The sequence below is a fragment of the Mercenaria mercenaria genome, chromosome 11 (genome assembly GCF_021730395.1).
Source record: "Mercenaria mercenaria strain notata chromosome 11, MADL_Memer_1, whole genome shotgun sequence".
Classification (NCBI taxonomy): domain Eukaryota; kingdom Metazoa; phylum Mollusca; class Bivalvia; order Venerida; family Veneridae; genus Mercenaria; species Mercenaria mercenaria.
In genome coordinates, this window is record NC_069371.1 from 38,155,203 (window position 1) to 38,169,397 (window position 14,195).

The following is a 14,195-nucleotide window of genomic DNA, read 5'->3' on the forward strand; positions in this document are numbered from 1 at the left end:
AAAATTTCAATATACAAATTGTCATATTCAAATTTTATTATGTGCAAATATATACCAGCCAATAATTGCCTGTTTTGGTAATGCCGGAGGCAAATGTTTACTAGAAAAATATTTATAGTCATGGGCTGTATCAGCTGTCAAGTAGTTTGTACTTTCAACATTTTTAGCTCGACTATTCATAGAATAGTGAGCTATTGCACTCGCCCATGCGTCGGCGTCCGCGTCGGCGTCCGCGTCCCGATTTTGGTTAAGGTTTTGTATGTAAGCTGGTATCTCAGTAACCACTTGTGGGAATGGATTGAAACTTCACACACTTATTCACTGTGAAACTGACTTACATTTCACAGGTCCATAACTCTATTTGCTTTTTTACAAATTATGCCCTTTTTCGACTAGAAATTTTTGGTTAAGGTTTGTATCTAAGCTGGTAACTCAGTAACACTTGTGGAATGGATTGAAACTTCACACACTTATCACTGTGATGAATGATCTACATTGCACAGTTCCATAACTCTATTTGCTTTTACAATTATGCCCTTTTTCGACTTAGAAATTTTTGGTTAAGGTTTTGTATGTAAGCTGGTATCTCAGTACTTACTAATGGGAATGGATTGAAACTTCACATACTTGTTCACTATCATGATCTGACATGCACTAAGCAAGTCCCATAACTCTACTCTCTTTTTTTTCAAAATTATGCCCCTTTTTCGACTTAGCAGTTTTTGGTTAAATTTTTGTATGTAATCTGATATCTCAGTATCCACTAATTAGAATGGATTGAAACTTCACACACTTGTTCACTGTCATGATCTAACATGCACTGTGAAGGTCCCATAACTCGACTTGGCATTTTTACAAAATTATGCCCCTTTGACTTAGCAGTTTTTTGTGAAGTTTTTGTATGTAAGCTGGTATCTCAGTATCCACAAATTGGAAAGGATTGAAACTTCACACACTTGTTCACTGTCATGATATGACATGCAGTACAGAGGTTCAATACCTCTACTTTGCATTTTACAAAATTATGCCCCTTTTTCAACTTTTGTATTCATTCAATTGACAAGGCTGTTGAATAGTCGAGCGTTGCTGTCCTCCGACAGCTCTTGTTATTTTTGCGAACCACTCTTCGATTTTAGAGAAATATATTGGGTTTAAATACTTGTATAATGTCATTCAAAGTTTTACTAGGCATCGAATGAATGTCCATTTAATCTATTGTAACAAAATCTCTGTTCAGTTTGGGGGAAAAAACTAAAAACAAACTGAAACTGGTAGACTATACTACCAGTACATCAATCATTAGCCGACCTTAAGGCCTTTGATTGATTATTTAAGAAATAAGTCCTGTTTCTTTGAGTCATATGAAGTTATGACGTCAACAGCATCACAATTTATGTGATAGAATTGGAGGTCCACTAAAGTCTTAGCAGGTCTACTAGATTTTAGCAGTTGGTGGACCTGCTGGCAACTGCTGAAAAAAGTAAAGGTCGAGGCCTGCTCCACCCCCTATTTGTAAAGTTATGGCCCCTGAAATAGTAAAAAAATGCACATTCCTTTAGAATCGCATGCCTAGCTCAAAAAGTATTTGATGTAAATTCATAAAACCTTGCTTGAGTCTTTATCATGATGTGACCTTGCACACTTGGCATTCTTCTTGAGAATCTTAGAGCTTATTACAGAGTTACAGCCCTTGAAATAGCCAAAATAGTGGATTATTTGTTTGTGATGCTCATAGCTCAAAAAGTATATGGCCTAGAATAAATAATCCTTTTCATAAAATGTTTGTTGAGGCTATACCCCATTATGACTGCAAACATTTGAATTATTTCCCCTTTTTTGTGACAAATGTACCAGTAGGGGTGGAGGGGGGCACACCCTGTGTCCTACAGACACATTCTAGTTTTTCTCTCTTTTTCAGTTTGCTTTGATTGCAGACCTCTCTAATTGTTGTTTGTTACGATTCAGTCGGTCATTGTCTTTTAGTCGTTTTTAATTACCATTACTGCATAAATTTGCCTCTGGCAAATACACAACACCTGTGTGTAGTCGGCGAGTGTCATATCTGCGTATTGATTGACAGTTATTTGGGACGTCTGATATTTTGACAGGTGATTGACGGGCAGTTTGGTTAGAAATAATCTACTGCTGAAGGGTCAAAGGGGCGGTGCTGAAAGGGCAAAAGGACAGCGAATCGGACAGAAGGGTGCCGCTAAAAAAGGGCAGGGCACAGCGCCCTGCTATTCTGCTATAGAAAAATCCTTATAAATGTATCTTGAACTTCATTAAAGTGAATAAAATGAAAAATTAATGCTTGATTTTAAATACAAATTGCTGCAAAGTAGGACACAAGTCTGCACGAAAAAAAAACATGTATATGCAAATTTCACTAGTTAAATAGAAAAATTTCAGGTCTGACATGTAGTGTACCCCCCAAATTTTGAAGTGTACCCCTCTTTTGCAAAGGCATGGGGTACATTTACCCTTAATTTTAAAAATTAGTAGGCATGCTGGTCTCATGGCCATCTTGTATAAATTTCAGACGTCTTCTGCAGATGTCAGTCCATCAACTACACCATGCGGAACCCCTTTGAGTGGAGCACCAAAATTTGGAACAGTTATACCAAACAGAATTTTTGTTGGGGGCATTGCAGCAAATGTAAGTTGAAGTAGAAAATGAGATGTTTGATTTGGTGAAAATACGAGTATTGGTAAATTATTTTTGGTTTATATTTATGATTTTTGATGTTTTTGAAAAATACTTTGTACTAAAACTGACTAAATTGCGAGTATTCTGTAATACTGATTACTTGGGGAACATTTCTTTCCATGACATTTACAGCTTAATGTGTTGGATCAACTTTGAAAATTGTGTTTAATTAAATAATAATGCTTGCACTGATAAGTTATTTGATACTGATTTTCAGACTACTGAACAGGAGCTGAAACAGTTTTTTTCTGCTTATGGTGCAGTTAAAGATTCCAAAATAATAGCAGATAGGGCTGGTGTATCAAAAGGGTAAGTAGATGTTTAGAAAATAAGGAAATAGTGTAACTTTGCAGTAAGGCTCCCACTTTTAAACGAGTCTCTGTTTGACTGGTAAATGTTTACAAAATTTCTACCCGGTTAAACGAAATGATCACCCTTCCAACCATCAAAAACTTCCTCTGTTCATAAAACTGAATGAAACAAGTGTTTATTGCTCTTTAATGATAATATATGTTTCCTTTTTTTTTTGGTAAACAGTAAGCTGCTATTTTGCGCACTTGCAATTAGGATTATGGGCCCCCAATATAGAAGGGAAAAAGCTAGCCAGAGTCGTGACTGAAGGCAATATCCCGGGATAATTGATTGCCGTTTAAACGTTATCCCTTGGTTGCACATAGGGGCCGCCAGAGCTAAAAATAGAAAAATCTTAAAACGACATCTCTTAAACCGATGGTCCGATTTTGAAAGGGTCAGTTTCGTGTCTGGTCCATAACTCTGTCATTCATTAAGGGATTTCAATATCACTTGGCACAGATGTTCCCCACGATGAGACGACGTGTCATGCACAAATCCCGGACCACTTGCTGAAAGGTCAACGTCACAATGGGGGGGGGGGGGGGGGGCCAAAGGTCAATAGGGTTTTTTTCCTGTCCGGTCCATAACTGTGCCATCCATGAAGGGATTTTGATATTACTTGGCACAAATGTTCCCCATGATGAAACAACATGTCATGCGCAAAACCTGGACCCCTAGCTCAAAGGTCAAGGTCACAATTGGAGGCCAACTGTCATAGGGTTTTTTTCCTGTCCGGTCCAGAACGGTGTCATCCATCAAGGGATTACAATATTACTTGGCATAAATGTTCCCCATGATGAGATGACTTGTCGTGCGCTACACCCAGAACCCTAGCTTAAAGGTGAAGGTCACACTTTGAGATCAAAGGTCAATATGATTTTTTTCCTGTCCGGTCTATAACTTTGTCATGCAAAACAGGATTTAAATATCAAGTTGGCACGGACATTCCCCTGGATGAGACAACATGTTGTATGCAAAGCCCGGGCCCTAGGTCTAAGGTCAAGGTCATACTTAGAGGTCAAAGGTCAAGTTCAAGAATGACTGACCGGAGCATTTCTTCTTTATGCATGGAGGGATTTTAAAGCAACTTAGCACAAATGTTCACCACCGTGAGAGGAATTGTCATGCGCAAGAACCAGGACCCGAGGTCTAAGGTCAAGGTCATACTTAGAGGTCAAAGGTCAAATTCAAGAATGACTTTGTCCGGAGCATTTCTTCTTCATGCATGGAGGGATTTTGATGTAGCTTTGCACAAATGTTCACCACCATGAGGCACCCTTTTTAGCTCACCTGTCACAAAGTGACAAGGTGAGCTTTTGTGATCACGCAGTGTCCGTCGTCCGTCCGTCCGTCCGTGCGTGCGTCCGTAAACTTTTGCTTGTGACCACTCTAGAGGTCACATTTTTCATGGGATCTTTATGAAAGTTGGTCAGAATGTTCATCTTGATGATATCTAGGTCAAGTTCGAAACTGGGTCACGTGCCATCAAAAACTAGGTCAGTAGGTCTAAAAATAGAAAAACCTTGTGACCTCTCTAGAGGCCATATATTTCACAAGATCTTCATGAAAATTGGTCAGAATGTTCACCTTGATGATATCTAGGTCAAGTTCGAAACTGGGTCACGTAGGGTCAAAAACTAGGTCAGTAGGTCTAAAAATAGAAAAACCTTGTGACCTCTCTAGAGGCCATATTTTTCATGAGAGCTTCATGAATATTGGTCAGAATGTTTATCTTGATGATATCTAGGTCAAGTTCGAAACTGGGTAACGTAGGGTCAAAAACTAGGTCATTAGGTCTAAAAATAGAAGAACCTTGTGACCTCTCTAGAGGCCATATTTCTCAATGCATCCTCATGAAAATTGGTCAGAATGTTCATCTTGATGATATCTAGGTCAAGTTCGAAACTGGGTCACGTGGGGTTAAAAACTAGGTCAGTAGAACTAAAAATAGAAAAACCTTGTGACCTCTCTAGAGGCCATATTTTTCATGAGATCTTCATGAATATTGGTGAGAATGTTCATCTTGATGATATCTAGGTCAAGTTTGAAACTGGGTCATGTGGGGTCAAAAACTAGGTCAGTATATCTAAAAATAGAAAAACCTTGTGACCTCTCTAGTGGCCATATTTCTCAATGGATCTTCATGAAAATTGGTCAGAATGTTCACCTTGATGATATCTAGGTCAAGTTCGAAACTGGGTCTCGTGCGGTCAAAAACTAGGTCAGTAGGTCTAAAAATAGGAAAACCTTGTGACCTCTCTAGAGGCGATATTTTTCAATGGATCTTCATGAAAATTGGTCAGAATGTTTACCTTGAAGATATCTAGGTCAGGTTCGAAACTGGGTCATGTGGGGTTAAAAACTAGGTCAGTAGATCTAAAAATAGGAAAACCTTGTGACCTCTCTAGAGGCCATATTTTTCATGAGATCTTCATGAAAATTGGTCAGAATGTTCATCTTGATGATATCTAAGTCAGATTCGAAACTGGGTCACGTGGGGTCAAAAACTAGGTCAGTAGGTCTAAAAATAGAAAAACCTTGTGACCTCTCTAGAGGCCATATTTCTCAATGGATCTTCATGAAAATTGGTGAGAATGTTCAGCTTGATAATATCTAGGTCAGGTTTGTAACTGGGTCATGTGCGGTCAAAAACTAGGTCAGTAGGTTGAAAAATGGAAAAACCTTGTGACCTCTCTAGAGGCCATATTTTTCACGAAATCTTCATGAAAATTGGTGAGAATGTTCACCTTGATGATATCTAGGTCAAGTTTAAAAGTGGGTCACGTGCCTTCAAAAACTAGGTCATTAGGTCAAATAATAGAAAAACCTTGTGACCTCCTTTCAATGGATCTTCATGAAAATTGGTCAGAATTTTTTATCTTGATGATATCTAGGTCACATGTGCTCAAAAACTAGGTCACTATGTCAAATAATAGAAATAACGATGTCATACTCAGTTGAACACTGGGTCATGTGGAGATAGGTGAGCGATTCAGGACCATCATGGTCCTCTTGTTTTTAGATTAACGTCTCTTTGTTTTACTATAAATAGATTATATTATAACTTTTTTATTACTGGCCGTAAGGAAAAATCGAGACCACTTTTCTGTGGTACAACGTGCATGTTACATCCAATTTTTAGGTGTATTTTGATCTATCTCTACCTGGTAAAGAGTTTCTTGTGGACTTACATTATAAAGAATTTTTTTTTTAGGATTAATTTCACTTTGTTGTTACTATAAATAACTTTTATGATAACTTCTTTATAATTGGCCAAAAAAATTCCAAATGAAAACAACTGTACGTTTTTATATATGCAAATTTTAATCCAAGTGCTTTGTTATATTGTATATATAGTACAATATTGTTTATACATCATTGACAGATATCAGTTCATTATGTTGTACTGCAATGGAGAAAATTAGGTGCCTTCCAGTAGGGGACTTTGTATTGCATGGCAGTACTTCATTCACTTGTTCAAATAATTCCGATTCATCAAAAAATATGGCAGCCAGGGGGCGTGGTCACTTTTCCCTTTATGTATATAGTAGAATTTTACGTAGTAAATCTTCTTGTATAAAACTGTTAGCCCGATTTTAAATAATTTCACACAAATTGTCCTTGTGTTACCTTCTACAAATATTGTTCAAATTTTTCTGATTCGTCAAAAAACATGGCCGCCCAGGGTTTTCCTTACCGCATAAAAAGCGCAGGATTACGTGATTTTTGGCAGTCCTGTCCCCAAAAATCTGCAGGAGTGCGACCTCGATGTGGCGCTAAAAGTCCTTTCCGATAACTTCTTTCTCGTACTTCTTTTTTGTTAGTTTAAAAGCAAGATGCTTTATACAGTACATTTTATAAGCGTCTATGTGACTCGGATATCTTTTGGACTGGCTATCGTTTTTAGCTCATCTGATTTTTTGAAAAAAAATGAGTTATTGTCATCACTTGAGCGGTTGTCGGCGTCGGCGTTGCCTGGTTAAGTTTTATGTTTAGGTCAGCTTTTCTCCTAAACTATCAAAGCTATTGCTTTGAAACTTGGAATACTTGTTCACCATCATAAGCTGACCCTGTATAGCAAGAAACATAACTCCATCTTGCTTTTTGCAAGATTTATGGCCCCTTTTGTACTTAGAAATATCAGATTTCTTGGTTAAGTTTTATGTTTAGGTCAACTTTTCTCCTAAACTATCAAAGCTTTTGCTTTGAAACTTGGAATACTTGTTCACCATCATAAGCAGACCCTGTACATCAAGAAACATAACTCCATCTTGCTTTTTGCAAGAATTATTGCCCCTTTTGGACTTAGAAAATCAGTTTTCTTGGTTAAGTTTTATGTTTAGGTCAGCTTTTATCCTAAACTATCAAAGCTATTCCTTTAAATCTTGCAACACTTGTTCACCATCATAAGCTGACCCTGTACAGCAAGGAACATAACTCCATCCTGCTTTTTGCAAGATTTATGGCCCCTTTTGGACTTAGAAAATATCAGATTTCTTGGTTAAGTTTTATGTTTAGGTCAACCTTTTCTCCTAAACTATCAAAGCTATTGCTTTAAAACTTGCAACTCTTGTTCACCATCATAAGCTGACCCTGTACAGCAAGCAACATAACTCCATCCTGCTTTTTGCAATAATTATTGCCCCTTTTGGACTTAGAAAAATCATTTTCTTGGTTGAATATTATGTTTAAGTCAACTTTTCTCATAAACTATCAAAGCTATTGCTTTAAAACTTGCAACAGTTTTTCACCATCATAAGTGGACACTGTACATCAAGAAACATAACTCTATCCTGCTTTTTGCAAGAGTGATGGCCCTTTTTAGACTTAGAAAATCATGGGTAGGACAATATTTCTATTATACAAAAAAAATCAGATGAGCGTCAGCACCCGCAAGGCGGTGCTCTTGTTTTTTTTTGCCTTAAAATGGTTCTGTAATGTAGGAAGTGCAGTCTGCAGTAGTGTGAAATGACTCATCAAAATATGGAGTTGAAGAAACTCTTCGCAGTCTACGCACCATTTTTGCGAGTCCTGGTTGAGTAAATACGAATGGCTGTTGTTTGATCACGATAAACATGTGATGCGATGTAATACTTGTTGTCAGATGAAACAAGAAATGTCCCCCAAAATCATGTGTATGTTAACTAAAATGCAAACCTAAGGGACATCATGTCCCCCAAATGAAAAATCCTAGGGAAAACCCTGTTGCCACCAGAGGGCATGGTCACTTTATCAACAGTAAACTTTAAACAACATCTACTCCAAAACCACTGAATGGATTTTGATGAAACTTTACACAAATGATCTCTGGATAGCCCTCCTTCACAGGGCTTTTCATCAGGAAATTGAGAAAAGGCCATGGCCTTTCAAATTGGGAAATTTATGCGCGATATTTGTCCATTTTGGGAAATAAAGCTTTTCATTGAAAGAAGGGTACTACAGTCAAGACTGTTTTAAGAGACCGACTTTGGGAAGCAGCAAAAAAGGTCACATATGACAGGGAGTCTCTTAAAACAGTCTCACTCAACTGGCTGACGCTGGTTTCATATATACAGATATCTGCTTGATTTTTCACATTTTTATATTGGATACTTATATAATTATGTCTCCCCAAGGAGACATATTGTTTTTGCCCTGTCCGTCCGTACGTCACACTTCATTTCCGAGCAATAACTGGAGAACCATTTGACCTAGAACCTTCAAACTTTATAGGGTTGTAGGACTGCTGGAGTAGACGACCCCTATTGTTTTTGGGGTCACTCCGTCAAAGGTCAAGGTCACAGGGGCCTGAACATTGAAAACCATTTCCGACCAATAACTAGAGAACCACTTGACCCAGAATGATGAAACTTCATAGGATGATTGGTCATGAAGAGTAGATGACCCCTATTGATTTTGGGGTCACTCCGTCAAAGGTCAAGGTCACAGGGGCCTGAACATTGAAAACCATTTCCGATCAATAACTAGAGAACCACTTGACCCAGAATGTTGAAACTTCATAGGATGATTGGTCATGAAGAGTAGATGACCCCTATTGATTTTGGGGTCACTCCGTCAAAGGTCAAGGTCACAGGGGCCTGAACATTGAAAACCATTTCCGATCAATAACTAGAGAACCACTTGACCCAGAATGTTTAAACTTCATAGGATGATTGATCATGAAGAGTAGATGACCCCTATTGATTTTGGGGTCACTCCCTCAAAGGTCAAGGTCACAGGGGCCTGAACATGGGAAACCATTTCCGATCAATAACTGGAGAACCACTTCACCCAGAATGTTGAAACTTCATAGGATGATTGATCATGAAGAGTAGATGACCCCTATCGATTTTGGGGTCACTCCATTAAAGGTAAAGGTCACAGGGGCCTGAACATTGAAAACCATTTCCGGTCAGTAACTTGAGAACCACTTGACTCAGAATGTTGAAACTTAATAGGATGATTGGTCATGCAGAGTAGATGACCTCTAACGATTTTGGGGTCACTCTGTGAAAGGTCAAGGCCACAGGGGCCTGAACATTGAAAACCATTTCCGGTCAGTAACTTGAGAACCACTTGACCCAGAATGATGAAACTTCATAGGATGATTGGTCATGCAGAGTAGATGACCCCTAACGATTCTGGGGTCACTCTGTTAAAGGTCAAGGCCACAGGGGCCTGAACATGGAAAACCATTTCCAATCAATAACTTGAGAACCTCTCGACCCAGAATGTTGAAACTTCATAGGATGATTGTTCATACAGAGTAAATGACCCCTAATGTTTTTGGGGTCACTCCATTAAAGGTCAAGGTCACGGGGGCCTGAACATTGATAACCAGTTCCGATCAATAACTTGAGAACCACTTGACCCAGAATGTTGAAACTTCATAGGATGATTGAACATGCAGAGTAGATGACCCCTATTGATTTTAGAGTCAGTCAATTAAAGGTCAAGGTCACAGGGGCCTGAACATGTAAAATCATTTTTTGGAAATAACTTGAGAACCACTTGACCTACAATGTTGAAACCTAATAGGATGATTGGACATGCAGAGTAGATGACCCCTATTTATTTTGAGGTCACTTGATCAAAGGTCAAGGTCACAGGAGCCTGAACAGTGACTTGAGAACCACTAGGCCATGAGTGTTGAAATTTAGCGGGATGACTGGACATGCCAAGTAGATGATCCCTATTGCAGCCAACCATCAGTGTCTCTTTGACTTTCGCTCCTGACCCCTGTTGACTTATTGCCTATAGGACTTTGCATTTGGGGAGACATGCGCTTTTTTACAAAAGCATTTTCTAGTTATAGGCCTCTTTTAAGGTACGAGTAAAAATGTTTAAATACTATTTCTTTACGTACATTTTGATAAAATATAGCATTTTAAATAGTATGCATAATTCGTTTGATGTTGATAAAACAAATTTAAGCTCATGATCTAGTAAGAGAATAAAGGCGGGTGCGAGTAGTATTTGGGATTTTAAAATATAAATGTTCCATTAGATGAACTATTTACACACTGAGGTTAATGTTCATTTTTAGCTCTAATTTTCGAAGAAAAGGTAGAGCTATTGCACTCGCGTCGGCGTTGCCGTCGCCGTTGGTTAAAGTTTTTGATAAAGTCAAATATCTCTGTTACTATCAAAGCTATTGACTTGAAACTTAAAGTAGTTATTTACTATCAAAGTCTAAACCAGGAGAAACAATCCCCATAACTCTGATTTGAATTTTGACAGAATTATGCCCCTTTTTAACTTGAATTTTTGGTTAAAGTTTTTGATAAAGTCAAATATCTCTGTTACTATCAAAGCTATTGACTTGAAACTAAAAATAGTTATTTACTATCAAAGTTTAAACCAGGAGAAACAATCCCCATAACTCTGATTTGAATTTTGACAGAATTATGCCCCTTTTTAACTTGAATTTTTGTTTAAAGTTTTTGATAAAATCAAATATCTCTGTTACTATCGAAGCTATTGACTTGAAACTTAAAATACTTATTTACCATCAAAGTCTACACCAGGAGAAACAATCCCCATAACTCTGATTTGAATTTTGACAGAATTATGCCCCTCTTTAACTTAGAATATTTTTTTTTAATTTTGATAAAGTCAAATATCTCTGTTACTATTAAAGCTTTTGACTTGAAACTCAAAATAGTTATTTACAATCAAAGTCTACACCAGGAGACACAATTCCCATAACTCTGATTTTTGTATTTTGAGAGAATTATGCCCCTTTTTAACTTAGAATTTTTGTTAAAGTTTTTGATAAAGTCAAATATCTCTGTTACTATCAAAGTTTTTGACTTGAAACTTAAAATACTTGTTAACCATCAAAGTCTACACCAGGAGAAACAATCCCCATAACTCCATGGTTCGCACAGGTCCTTGAAAGTCCTTGAATTTTATCATAAGTCCTTGAAAAGTCCTTGATTTTTTTCTTCCAAAAATCCCCTGAAAAAGTACTTGAATTTTGAAAAAAAAGGTAAAAAAGTCCTTAAATTTTGCTAAAAACGGGGGTGCAATCGTATTGTAGGGGAAAAATACAAAAAATAAATAATAAATAAGTCAAAACGAGCGAAAAAACGGTGTAAAATAAAAATACATGCACACCCACGGAGGGAACGCTAGTTGAACACCGTTTTTGTACGGAAGTTAGATACGGAATAGCGATTTTCACAACGTTACAATATTATGCGCAAGGTCATTGTAGCGTGACTTATCAACAACAACAATGAGTGGCCCAAAAAATAAATGTAGTTTCGCCAATAAATGGCTTACACAGGATGATTATTCATCGTGGTTAAAGGAGTTTAAGTCAGACAAGCATAAGTGTATGTGATAAACTCATTGATGTCGGAACTGTGGGAGAAAGTGCGTTGAAATCACACGCGAAAACAAGAAGTGAAGTCCCTTGAGGACAAATTGAAAACTAGTCTTGAGAGCTTGAAAGACTTACAAGAAACATGTACTAAGTATATGTATACAGGCAAATATAGCTCATAAAAGGTAATCCCACTGAAGATCTCATAAAGGTTAAGATATGCTATTGTAGCTTATGGAAAAATAAAACTGTTCTGTAACTTTTCTTCTGTCATAATGCCTTATGAAGAGCCTAAATGGTTTTGTAATTTAAGATTTAAAGCGATTAAAATAGTCCTTGAAAATCCATAAAAAGTCCTTGAAAAGTCCTTGATTTTTTTTTGCCAAGTCCTGTATGAACCATGAACTCTGATTTGAATTTTGACAGAATATGCCCCCTTTTAACTTAATTTTTTGTTAAAAGTCAAATATCTCTGTTACTATTAAAGCTTTTGACTTGAAACTCAAAATAGTTATTTACTATCAAAGTCTGCACCAGGAGACACAATTCCCATAACTCATATTTGAATTTTGACAGAGTTATGTCCCTTTTTAACTTGGAATTTGTTTTACTGACAAAGCTCTAATTCTGAGTCAAGCACTGAGAAAAGTCGAGCGCGCTGTCTTACGGACAACTCTTGTTCTTTGTGTATTAATGGTCCTGTTACATTTATTTGTTTATTGACTGCATCTTAAAACCATGTTTACTTCGTCATTTTCTGTTAAATATCGCCTTCTTTTTGATCCCTGGGGAACATTGTTAATGTATGCTCCGACTCCGAATTCTACGGCGACTTTATACACTGGTTTTTCCAAATCGAGCAATTCTAGCATGCTGTTCTAATGTCAAAACAGTTATTTTTTTCATGTTTTTCATCGGCTATTTTTTGTAAACAAATAAGTTCTCGCCTCAAACAACTTCATGCGAGATAACGAATGGTAACTGTCGTGTAAAATCTTGCGAGGGAGCGTCTCAAAGTCGCTGAAAACGGTCTAATAATCGATTCTGGAGCCTAATTTTACAGTCGATTGTCGTGTAAGGCAGGGGGTTGCTTAATTCAGACTATTTTAATAGTAAATTATGTCTGGAGCATAAAATAGGGTCGCATATGACAGGGAGTCGCTAAATTCAGGGGTCGTTAAGGCAGTCTCGACTGTAGTTTATAAATTTGAATAGTAAGTATTTTCAACTTAAATTTAATTTTTAAAGCACTTTATTTTTCAGACTTCAAAATTCACAATTCAGTATATTTCAAAACATTCAAAATGGAATGTTGTCAGCCACTATGTCAAATTGAGCATATATTCCTGGCTTTAGGTGAACTTTTCACTGTAGCCACTAAAATGTACCAACGAACAAATTGTGCCCAAGATAATGTAAATTTTACTCGATGTCGCCATAAAAGACACCATAGTCGTCTGATCTGGTCCGTAGTTGTGTGCATGCGGCAGTACTGAGCTGCAGCTTTTGTGTAGTTAATGGAGGCTCCATCAACGATAAACATAGGTATGCGTCAGAACAAAACCGACTATATCATTCAGGAAATAACAGATGCACAAGTTCAACAGCTTGTAATTTTAGATGCAGACGCGCATTCATTTTGCAAAAAAACATTTGGATGAAAGTCTAGCAACCAGTTTATGTAAGGATTACTATTTTTACTATGGTTACACTAGTAGCTCTACTACTGAATAAAAACAATAGCCATGTACGGAACATTTTTGTGCCCCCACCCCCCATGAGTGGTGGGGGCATATAGATTAGGTCTTGTCCGTGTTCGTCTGTCCAAAGTTCTTGACGCACCTAGCTCAAAAAGTATTTGATATAAATTGAAACCTTGCACGAGTCCTTATCATGACATGAACTTGCGTACCTCCTATTTTTCGTCTGGCTTTTCCCCCCCCTACTTCCAGAGCCCCTGAAATAGTCAAAAATGCACATTTTCACCTTGTGACGCGCCTATCTCAAAAAGTTTTTGATATAAATTGATGAAACCTTGCATGAGTCTTAATCATGATATGAACTTTAACTTTCGAAGGAGGGGTATAATGTTATGCAGATGTCGGCATCTGTTTCCGGATGATAACTCGAGAATGTTTGGGCCTAGGATCATGAAAATTGATAGGGAGGTTGGTCCTATTGATTTTGAAGTCAGTAGGTCAAAGTTCAAGGTCACAGTGACCCGGAACAGTTACACGGTTTCCGGATGATAACTCAAGAATGCTTGGGCCTAGGATCGTGAAAGTTGATAAAGAGGTTATTATTATTATGCCCCCCTTTGAAGAA

General features: G+C 37.5%; 1 protein-coding gene across 4 annotated transcripts in view; it reads left to right on the forward strand.

Moving 5' to 3' along the window:
- Positions 1 to 14,195, forward strand: part of LOC123531519 (protein boule-like) — a 70,936-nt gene that overhangs the window by 19,513 nt on the left and 37,228 nt on the right. For all 4 annotated transcript variants that reach the window (XR_008366012.1, XM_045312564.2, XM_045312562.2 and 1 more), the window contains exons 2-3: positions 2,540 to 2,656; positions 2,925 to 3,016. Coding sequence is in view for 3 of the 4 variants with exons in the window: in XM_045312564.2 (XP_045168499.2) it covers positions 2,540 to 2,656; positions 2,925 to 3,016 (209 nt within the window). In the remaining variant the exon portion in view is untranslated. The remainder of the gene's footprint in view (positions 1 to 2,539; positions 2,657 to 2,924; positions 3,017 to 14,195) is intronic.